The sequence below is a fragment of the Chiloscyllium plagiosum genome, chromosome 1 (genome assembly GCF_004010195.1).
Source record: "Chiloscyllium plagiosum isolate BGI_BamShark_2017 chromosome 1, ASM401019v2, whole genome shotgun sequence".
Classification (NCBI taxonomy): domain Eukaryota; kingdom Metazoa; phylum Chordata; class Chondrichthyes; order Orectolobiformes; family Hemiscylliidae; genus Chiloscyllium; species Chiloscyllium plagiosum.
This window is the reverse complement of record NC_057710.1, coordinates 63,271,332-63,283,292: the sequence shown is the minus strand read 5'-3', so window position 1 is coordinate 63,283,292 and position 11,961 is coordinate 63,271,332. Positions and strand designations below refer to the sequence as shown.

Sequence of the window (11,961 nt, the reverse complement as noted above, 5' to 3'; positions counted from 1 at the left end):
GGGTCAGGGCTGGCGGGGAGAGAGAGTGAGGGGGGGGGGGTCAGGGCTGGCAGGGAGAGTGGGGGCGCCGGGCTGGCGGGGCGTGAAGGGGAGTCAGTGACATCGGTCGGACGGCGCAGCCGGGCCATGTCTCTCCTTACCCAGGGAAGAGACTCCGAGCAGCGGGTTTTCCGCGGCCAAGTAGCTAATGATCCGCGGCACGAGGCTCCCGAGGAGCGGCAGCACCGTCTGCTCTCTTTCCCGGTACAGGAATGGCCGCCGCCTCTTCACATAGAAGTTCTCCTGCGACACCGCCTCGCACACCAGGGACCTGAGGCGGCCGAGATCAGGCTCGGCTCCGGGCTCGGGGCCGCTCAGGCGGCCGGGCAGTCCCGGCACAAAGACGGTCTTGGTGAAGCTCTGGTACCAGCGGTCCGCCTCCAGAGACAGCGTCTGCGGATACACGACGTACTTGAGCCGCTGGATCCGGGTCAGGAGCCGGATCTTCTCGGACACGGAGGAGGCTCCGTGAACTCGCTGGAAAAGCTCGTCCAGCCTCCGCCTTTGAGCTGACTTACTTTTGGCGGTGCGGGACGGTAGGACGGGCGGGTACCGGGGAGTCGGGTTTGGGGCCGCCTCAGTGGCCAGCCCCGCGCGGCCCACTCTCGACTGCTGCCCGCCATTCAAACCCAGCGCGCGCACCAACCGCCACCGAGTGCACGCCGCCATCTTTCCTCAGCGCCGTCTGGGGAGAAGGGCAGATTAGCATCTCCGTCAGAAACACAGCTGTCCAATGGGAATTCAGACGGTGACAGAACTATCCAATGAAAATTCACAGAGGGACAGTATTAAGAATAAAGAGTCACATGGGGACAGGATTGTCCAATGGAAATTCACACGGAAACACAGCCATCCAATGAAAATAAAGGATTTTGGTACTTGATGGCAGGTTGTTAAAGAGCTTTTGCTGATTTTGTATATTTCTAAGGGGTTGACAAATGCAATTGTCTTTTTATCGTTTTATTTCTTTTTCCTAACAAAAAGAAGAATTTAAAACAAATATTGTATGTTCTGGATATTGATGGTAAAGCTGCATTTGTGTCCATCCCAGTTGTTCTCATTATTGATGGTTGTTGAACCTTTTTAAGTTACAGTGAGCGATAGTCCAACATGTTTAATTGGAAGCACGCTCATCAGGTGATGAAGGAGCGACACTCCGAAAGCTAGTGCTTCCAATTAAACCTGTTGGACTATAATCTGGTGTTGTGTGATTTTTAACTTTGTACACCCCAGTCCAACACCGGCATCTCCAAATCATAAGTTACAGTGAAGGTGTGTTCCTTATTGCAGTAAAGTTATTACCGCTGGATTGTTAATCCAGGAACCCAGGTATTGTTCTGGGGACCCGGGGTCAAATCTCACCATGGAAGATGGTGGAATTTGAATTTTTAAAAAACCTGGAATTAAGAGTCTAATGATAACCACAAAACTTATTGTTGATTGTTGGAAAAACCCATCTGGTTCACTGATGTCCTTTAGGGAAGGAAACTGCCATCCTTACCTGGTGTAGCCTACACGTGACTCCAGACCCATAGTAATGTGGTTGACTCTTAACTGCCTTCAGGGCAATTAGGGATGGGCAATGAATACTGGTTTAGCCAGTGACGTCCTTGTCACGGTAATGAATGAAAAAAGTAACCTCATGTGATAGAGGTACATATTCACACTTGAACATTATAGCCACACGTGTCTACAACAAAAACACAAATGGTTAGAGAAATTCAGCAGTTCTGGCAACATCTGTCGATAGAAAAGACAACTAATGTTTCAAGTCCAGCGACCTTTCATCGGTACTGTGTGCAGTTTTGATATCTACCTGTGGAAATGCATACAGAATTATTAAGAAATGTGAGGCACTGCATTTTGGAAAGACCAATCAGGGCAGGACTTACATGCTTAATGGTAAGGTCCTGGGGAGTGTTGCTGAACAGAGACCTTAGAGTACAGGTTCATAGTTAATTGAAGGAGGAGTCGCAAGTAGAAAGGACAGAGAAGAAGGCATTTGGTATGCTTGCCTTTATTGATCAGTGCATTGAGTATAGGAGTTGGGAGGTTGTGTTGCCACTTTTCAACATATTGGTTCAACCACTATTGGAATACTTTGTGCAATTCTAGTCTCCCTGCTGTAGGAAGGATATTGTGAAAATTTAAAGGGTTCAGAAAAGATTTACAAGGATGCTGCAAGATGTCGCAGGGTTTGAGATATAGGGAGAGGCTGAATAGACTGGTGCTATATTCCCTGGAGCGTTAGAGGCTCAGAGGTGACCTTATCAAGGTTTATCAAATCATGAAGGGCATGGATATGGTAAATAGACAAGAGCTGTTCCCTGGGGTTGGAGAATCTAAAACTGGAGGGCATAGGTTTAAGGTGAGAGGGGAGAGATTTAAAAGGGACCTAAGTGACAACTTTTTCATGCAGAGGATAGTAAGTGCCAGAGGAAGTGGTAGAGGATGGTATAACTACAACGTTTGAAAGGCACCTGGATGGTATATGAACAGGAAGGGTTTAGAGGGATATGCGCCAAATAGGACTAGATTTATTGAGGCTATCTGGGTGGTATAGACTGGTTGGACCAAAAGGTCTGGGTCCGTGCTGTATATCTCCATGACTGTATAATAGAAGTTGGCCAATTGGCCCAATGTGCCTGCACCAGTCTGTTATGTAGTGTCAATTTCCGGTCTTTTTCTCATTTTCCTGCACACCATCACTATCCAAATAACCATCCAATGCCTTCTTGGATGCCTCAATTGAACCATATTTACAGACAGTGCATTCCACATTTCAGGCAGAGCAACACAGTGGCTCAGTGGTTAGCACTGCTGCCCCATGGCAGCAGGGACCCAGGTTTAATTCCACCCTTGGTGACTGTCTATGCAGAATTTGCAGATTCTCCCCATACCTGCATGGGTTTCCACCATGGACCACCCACTGGAAATGCAGGGTTACAGGGAGAGGGTAGAGGCATAGGTCTGGGTGGGATGCTTTTCGAAGCATAGGAATGAACTTAGTGTGCTGATTGGTCTACTTCCACACTGCAGAGATTTTGTGATATCCCAATTAATCATGAGAATAAGTTTTCCTTAACATCACCCTTGCTTCATTTGCATATTACTTTAAATCTATTCCCTTTCATTCTGGTTTCTTTTGCAAACAAAACAGCTTCATCCTATGTGCTCTGCCCCTCTTAAATAAATCTTCTCTCTGTTTTCTCTGCAGGGAGAATAGTACTAACATCTTCAACATGTCCTCATGCCTGAAGGTTCTCATTCCTGGAATCATTCTTGTTAATGACTTTTGCACTCTCAAATGCATTTGCATCTTTCCGATAATGGGATGCTCACATATGTAACAATGCTCCAGCTAAAGTTGAAAAGGTGTTCATCATCACCTCTTTACTCTTGAACTCTATGACCCTGTTAATAAAACCAAAAACAATGTACGCTTTATTTCCTGCTGTCTCCACTTGTTTTGCCACTTTCAATGATCTGTGCACACATACACCCAGGTTCTGCTGTTTCTCTACCCCTTTTAAAATTGTATCACCAAATTTATGTTGACTTTCAGTATTCTTATGACTAAAAGGCATTACCTCACACTTCCGCCGGCGCCTCTGCATTGAACCTCACTCACTACCTATGTGCACACACCACCAACGTTTGGAGTTGCACGCTATATTCACAGTTTACAATCTTTTCAAGCTTCATGTCAGCTGAAAACTTGGGAAATTGTCCCTGCACACTAAGACACAGATAATTAGGATATATCAGGAAAAGTATTGGTCTCAATTACCAAATCTGTGGAGGTCCACTGCAAACTTTTCACCGGCCTAAAAAATATCCAATGGCCATTATTCCCTGGTTTCTACCACTCAGCCAATTTTGTATTCATGTTGCTAATGTCCCTTTTGTATCATGACCAAGGTGAAAGGTAAAGTTGCCACAGTGTTAGCAGTCTAGAGGGCCGCTCTCTCATTAGAGGAAGTCAATTGGCTCACCATGTCTCAGGCACAGGGAGAAGTTGGTGGGAGCTGTTCATAGTAACCTTAGCCAGAGTGGGAATTGAGCCCAAGCTGTGAACATCATTATGCATTGCAAACCCCCAGATCATCTCCTCTGCCCTGAAGCTCTTCAACCATGTCTTGAAACAGACTACCACAGCCATATCTGCTTTCTCAGAGCTTGCCTCCGCAACCAACTGATCACACATGGACTCCGGACTACATTCAAACCAGCACAGTTTGGATCCAACAGGACAACCAGTACAGACAACAAATTCAAAACCACCAGCTACGGTTCTCCAGGATCCTCTGCTCCACGCTCGCAGCCAAGTGCCGCCACCTAACCTCTCTACAGTCAGCTATGCCTCAACCGAGGGCCACACCCTCTCAGAGCTGCAAAGGACCCCTTCTGTATATCCTATATCCTAAGAAGAATTCATACTCTCAACAAACAGTATTTCTACACCATTTCAAACATCAAGAACTGTAAGTACAACAAACTTTTATATACCTACCTCCATAACCAGCATTCCTCAAACATTCCAGAAGCTTCCCCACTCTCTGGAACTGCTTGGCCGCCATTAGCCACGAGGCCGGTACAGTCACCATCCCCACAGAGATCAATGACGTCACTTCTGCCTCCATCACGCTGCTTCTGCAGCCACTTCCGCCACTAACAATTTCACATGCACCACGTGTGACATCACTTCTGCCCCTCACGTAATCACTGACGTCACGCATTCAGCGACTTCCACCCCTTTCCCCCCCCCCCACTGCTGTCATCGCCACCACTTCCGCCCCCACCAACACCACTCACCTGCATACGTCCCCCACAGATTGCACTGTTACCATCACAGCCTCCCAGAACCCTGAGGGGAACATCACCCCTGCTAATGAATCCACCCCCATTCCACCTACTACTCCCACTCCAATTAGAGGCTCCGCCCCCACTCCCAGCTCCACACCTATACCAGGTCCTAGCTCCCAGACCTGCCGAGTTTTCACCAGTCCCCCAGACCTCCTGCTCACTGAGGACGAATAATCAGTCCTCAGCAAAGGCCTTACTTTCATCCCCCTCCATCCACGCATCAACAAATTCAATACGCGTCGTGACGTGTATAAATAAAAGGCCTCATTCCTGATGAAGGGCTTTTGCCTGAAACGCCGATTTTCCTGCTCCTCCGATGCTGCCTGACCTGCTCTGCTTTCCCAGCACGGCTCTAATCTTAACTATCTGGCCAACTGAGGTAACTGACACAAGTTTCTCCTTGAACGAGAAGTCTCCTTAATGTTGTATTTCTATGTTCTGTACAATTTAATTTTGTTTATTCACTTCATTTAATCTTTCTTCGTCCAGTTATCAATATTTAAATTTATTGCATATTCTTGGCCCTGACTGCACTCACCTTTGTCTTTTTCTCACGTGGCATCCGAAAAAATGTCATCCAAATGCATGCACATCACATTCACACTATTAACATGTGATGCATTATGAAAATGATAATTAGTGTTTTCAAAGACTTCAATAAAGTTGATTGAAAATGGTCTTCCTGATAAAATTCCATTCTATTTTTGTTATATTACAAATATACAAACAAAGAGCACAAGTACACCATTTGGCCCATTAACCTTGCTCTGCTATTTTATAAGATCTTGGCTATTCTGATTTTAATCTCAGATTCACATTCCATTGACAACCTTTCAACCCCTTACTTACCAACAATTTATTCAAATTTGCTTTAAAACTATTTAAGTTAACTAACTCCGCTTCTACCTCCTTTTGAGGAAGAGAGTTCCAAAGACAATTAGATTAGATTAGATTACAGTGTGGAAACAGGCCTTTCGGCCCAACAAGTCTACACCGACCAGCAACCACCCATACCCCTACATTTACCCCTTACCTAACACTACGGGCAATTTAGCATGGCCAATTCACCTAACCTGCACATCTTTGGACTGTGGGAGGAAACCGGAGCACCCGGAGGAAACCCACGCAGACACGGGGAGAACGTGCAAACTCCACATAGTCAGTCGCCTGAGGCGGGAATTGAACCTGGGTCTCTGGCGCTGTTAGGCAGCAGTGCTAACCACTGTGCCACCGTGCTGCTCACAATCTTTTGAAAGAAAAAAGATTCACCTCACTTCTATTATAAGTGGACATCCCTTCATTTTTAAACCGTAACCCCAAATTCTAGATTTTCCCTTAAAAAGAAACAACCTCTCCACTTTACCCCATGAAGATCCCGCAGGATTTTAAATGTTTCAATACAGTCACCTCTGACTCTGACAGATACAAGCCAAATCGGTCCAACATTTCCTCATGTTTTCTGACTGGCAGACAAAATTCAAGACAAAATTCTGGCAAAGCTTCTCTGAATTGCTCCCAGTGCATTTATATCCTTCATTTGTAAGGTGACCAATACAATCCTCACTCCTCCAGATGTGGTTTCACCTGTGCTCTGCACAACTGAAGTACAACCTCTGTGTTTAGTTCCTTTACAACTGATGACAATATGGTATTAGTTTTCTAATTATATTCTGCTTCTCCATGCTAGTCTTTGGCAACTTGTGCACTAGGATTCCTATATCTCTCTGCATCTCAGAGCTCTGCAATCATCACTATTTAGATAACATGCCTCTTTTAAATTCTTCTTGCCAAATGGACAATTTCACCTTTTCCCACATTATACTCCATTCTCCAATCTTTCACCGCTCACTTAACTATATGTATTTTTTGTAGTTTTCTTCCTATCTTTAGATCAACCGATAATTTGGCAACCATATCTTCCATTCTAACGTCCAAGTGATTTAATTAAATTGTGAATAGTTAAGGAGTTACTGGCCCCATTAGAAGTAAAATATTCTGTAGACATATTAACAACTAAATAAAGGTCTGTAATTTTTGGTTTTCCATCTCTGCCCATTTTTGAATATAGGAGTTACATTTTCTATGTTCCAATCTAATGGGACCTTCCCCAAATCTAGGACAATTTTGGACTATTAAGAACAATGCATCAAATATCTCACAATCCACTTCTTTAACAACACTGGGATGTATTCCATCAGAAACCAGGCACTTGTTAATAAAGTTCCAACAATTTACTCAGTACCATTTATCTAGTAATTGCCATTTTCCCAAGTCCATCCCTGTTTTATAATTCCCAATTACTCCTGGGGTGTTACTGTTGTCCTCTGTATTGATGACTGATCCAAAATACCTATTCAATTCATTTGCTATTGTTTAATTCTCAGACTCACTTTTTGTTAGGCTAGGCTAGCAGTCATATCGTTAACTTTTATCATTAAATATTTATAGAAACTCTCACTATTCCAGTTTGATATTTCTGGCGAGCATTGTCTTGTACCTCTAACACCAGCCTTCTTATTAATGTTTATGTCATTCTTTACTGTTGTTACACCTAGTCCAATCTTCTGACCTGCCACCTGCCTTTGCACAAAAATATGCTATTTCTTTATATTTGATATTACTTTTTACTTTTGTAGTTAACCACTTCCTACAGGTTATGTTATGTAATCTTTGAGCAAAGATTCTATTTTTCTACTACCATTGTGTTGAGCTGACTGCTCCATATCAATATACATTACAATAACACAATAATTTAGACTCAGCATTTATTGCCCATGCACAGTTTCTACCCATCTGTTTGCCTCCTGTTCATGTGTCTATCAAGATATACCTTAAACGTTGCTAAAGTACCTGCTTCCATCACCCCCACTGGCAGTGTGTTCCGGGCGCCTACCACCCTTTGTGTGAATAAGTTTCCCTGCACTTCTCCCCTAAAATCTCCCCCCTCATCTTGAACCTGTGCCATCTTGTAGTTGACCTTTCCACTCTATGAAAAAGTCTAACCACTCTATGTACACCTGTCTGTATCAGATTTCCCCTCAGCCCCCATTTTTCCAGTGAAAACAATCCAAGTTTATCCAACCTCTCTTCATACCTAAAATCCTCCAGACCAGGCAACTTTCTGGTAAACCTTATCTGCACCCTCTCCAAAGCACCCGTAATCCTCTGCTAGTGTGGTGACCAGAAAAGAATGCAATATTCCTAATGTGGCCCAACTAAAGTTTTGTACAGATGTAAAATAATTGCCAACTTTTATATTTGATGCCCCTTCCAATGAAGGCAAGCATGTCGTATGCCTTCTTGACCACCTTATACACCTCTGTTGCCACTTCCAGGGATCTATGGACCTGGACACACAGATCTCTCTGCTTGCCAATGCTCCTAACAGTTCTCCGATTTATTACTTTCTTCGCACCTGTTTGATCTTCTAAAAAGCATCACCTTGCATTTGTATGAAGTAAACTCTATCTGCCATTTATCTGCCCAAATCTATAATCTATCTATATCCTGCTGCATCCTTTGACAATCCTTCTCACTATCTGTAACTCGCCAATTTTGTTGTCATCCGCAAACTTACTAATCAAACCACCTGTATTTTCCTCCAGATCATTTATGTGTACAAAAAACAGCACTGATCCCTGCGGTTACCACTATTTACTGTTCTTCATTCCGAAAAGCACCCTTCTCTCTCTGTCCTCCATGATCAAGCCAGTTCTATAACCATCTAGCCAGCTCATTCCGTATCCTATGAGATTCTACCTTTTGTATCAACCTGTCAAGAGGTACCTTATCAAGTGCCTTACTAAAACCCATGTACGCAACATCCAGGGCTTTTCCCTCATTAATCTTTCTGGCACCTCCTCAAAAAACTCAATCAAGTTGGTGAGACATGATCTTCACTGCACAAACCCCTGCTGCATAACATTAACAAGTCCATTGTCTTCCAAATGTAAATAAATCCTATCTCAAAGTATCATCTCCAACAGCTTCCCCACCACTGGCGAATGTGTCAGTGTTTACCACAACAAGAGCAAATAAATTACTTTAAATAACGATTCTTGAGTGTTGCTTCCACAACTTTAGCTGAAAGTTATTCCTGACATTGGTGATTCAGTGAATAGTAGAATTTCCAGGAATCAATCCAATTTCCTGCCTTTCTAGTTTAAAACTGTTCTTCTATCGCCACTTATGAGTAATTTTAAGAGATCACTTTTATGTTCACTTTAAAATCACTTTTGAATTTTTTTCTGTCAGAGCTGAAGATTCCATGTTTCTCTATTTGTTTGTATTAACTCACCAGCCGTTGTACTATCGAAGCTTCCTTCTTCAATAAAATCTGAGGCAAAATAACTATTCAGTATCATCTGTTGATTTACCTTCTGAAGCCCAATCTTTTCTCAATTCTTCTTTTATTGTTGACAGGCCTGCAGAATATTTTATATTTTTAACTTTAATATATTCTTTCTTGGCTTTTCTAATCAACTATTGTATCTATTTCATGAGTTTTTTCCATAAACATTTCATTGCAATATTTATACCATTTTTTTACTTTACACCTATTTTGAATCAAAGTTATGGTGGATAATCTGAGAGAAATGACTTTCACAGTTGTGTATTAATGCTAAAAATCAACTTTGGCTCAGTTAGTAAATCTCAGCTCTCTAAGTCAGACACAAAGTAAGTGAAAGAAAATAAAATTATGAAGTCTCAAACAAACACACTGTTCAGTATGACTACGACTCTCTAGCAGATTAGTCAACATTTGAAAAGAAAATTAAGACAGAATGTAAATCTTTCGTCAGAAGTTTCTGAATATAAATATGGCACTACACCTTTGGTATTTCCTTCATGCTTTGCTTTAAGAAAAGCAGTTGAGAAAAGTTCATTCCTGCTTTACCAGTTCACAATTCCGTATGTTAGGTATCTGTTTATGAGCTTCCATCAGAATTTTTCTGATCATAATGTTCTGTTGAAGGGCCAACTGAAATCAATAACCTGTAATTTTGTTTTGTATTCTGTGTACTCCCAATATTTTATGGCTTTATTAGTAATATAGTTTGTTTCATAAGCCTCGTTCCATTTTGTGGTCAGATGTTCAAATGGCCATTAAATCTCTGTGGAGCGTGTATCTAAATTATTTTTTTCTTCATTTACCAACATAATTCATCATTCTACCTCTAGAGGTCACTCTCTGACTACCTAGTGCTTCACTATATTCCAGAAAAATTCAGCGTGGGAGTTAAAATAAACAACCCATCTGGTCTGACGAATTTGTGTCAGTGTTTACCACAACAAGAGCAAATAAATTACTTTAAATGGCAATCGTTGGGCTTTGCTTCCACAGCTTTAGTTCGAAGTTTCTCCTGACATTAGTGATTCCGTGAACAGTAGAATTTCCAGGAATCAATCCTTATTTCATGCCGTTATAGTTTGGAACTGTTCTTCTATCACCACTTTCAGTAATATTAAGAGATCACTTTTATGTTCACTTAAACATCACTTCTGAAATCTTTTCTGTCGGGGCTGAAAATCCCATGTTTCTCTATTTGTTCCTTGTAACTCAGGTGCCTGACAGTGGAGTTGAGCCTTGTGACTCCTGTTTGCTGGAGCTCACATGTACCCTGGCATTGCAAAGAGCATTCAGGCACAACACTATATGTGTATGCCTCTCTAATATAGTGTTCTGAAGCCTACATCACATGTTTCTCTTTCTATGATTTACTGATTTCTGTCCGAGTAACATCACTATTTACATGGACATCACTAATCGACGCTGTAATTGGTGATGTATAAACTTTCCACTACAGTCATTGTATATACGTGACAATAAAGGTTATTCTATACTTGTATCTCAATACGCTATAGCTAATGCTTATGAACCATCCCTAATTGTTTTTGAGTACTATGACTACCCTGCTTTTGTCACACCCCATTGTAGTTATGGGTATGTTTGCCGAGCTGGGAAACTGATTTACAGACATTTTGTCCCCTGTCTAGGTGACATCTTCAGAAGCTCTGCTGTACTGCGTCTTCTGAAATTTATTTGATTTCATTTCTGCTATTTCCAGTTGCCAGTTCCGGTTGTTCGTTGTAATGGGCGATATATTGGATCTTGGTCCATCAACAAGCACATAGATCTAGACCCAATATACCGACCACTACAACAAGCAACCAGAAGTAGCAGGAACAAAACCAAATACATTTCAGAAGACACAGTACAACAGCGTTTCACAGGAGGCTCCTAAGCACTGAAGGTGTCACCTAGAGATGGATGAAATATCTGCAAATCAACTTCCCATCTCGGTGAACATACCCACAACTATGACAACTGGCACCCGAGTTACAAATCTTTACGCAAACCTTTGGCACACCCTTCCACACTTTTCATTGAACCGGAATCAAGCCTTTGTAATATTAATAGTTGGGAAATTATGTGCTGCCTACCACAGGTGAAATTTGCAAAATTGCTCTTTGTGTGTCTTACTGCAAGTTGGCAATGACACTCTTCTTTTGGCTTACTCTCTTTGCTTGAGTTAAGAGACATCTCTGAGAAAAAGTAATTCAAAGATACCAATGCATTTCTTTCAGCCCAAATGATCCACAATAGTGCTTGAGCTTTTGTTATTTTGATGTTTGATAATTCATTATTTAATTATTTGGTTATGTTAAGATTGTACCATTTCTTATTCAGTTCTTTTGAGATGAGGTACTGTGCAACACAGTTTTTGTCTGGCAAGTAAAACTAGTATCTTCTGCATCTAAGTATATATTGTGGATAAATAAATCATCATGAATGTTTGATCAGAATATATTTACGTGATTATCTCTCACCAATGTTTTATCAGTTAGTAATAATTTGTTCTGGATATTAAATATAATAATTAATATTCTAGGGGAATAGATTTTTAAATCTAGTGATATAATTGGTGATTTGAATGTATTTCCAGTAAACTGAAACTAACAATCTTAAATGTGTCAAGTGTGGCAAAAACCCAGAATTTGCTGGAATGGAAATTTATAGCAAACTCCAAGAGTTGGAAATTTTCCTGACCGGGC

At 41.8% G+C, this 11,961-nt stretch overlaps 1 protein-coding gene across 1 annotated transcript in view; it reads right to left on the bottom strand.

The window, feature by feature from the left end:
• mrps30 (mitochondrial ribosomal protein S30) overlaps positions 1 to 793 on the bottom strand; it is a 24,050-nt gene extending 23,257 nt beyond the window's left edge. Inside the window, exon 1 of the mRNA XM_043688156.1 lies at positions 141 to 793. Coding sequence (XP_043544091.1) covers positions 141 to 708 — 568 coding nt within the window. The 5' untranslated portion in view covers positions 709 to 793. The remainder of the gene's footprint in view (positions 1 to 140) is intronic.
• Between the last annotated feature and the right edge of the window lie 11,168 nt (positions 794 to 11,961).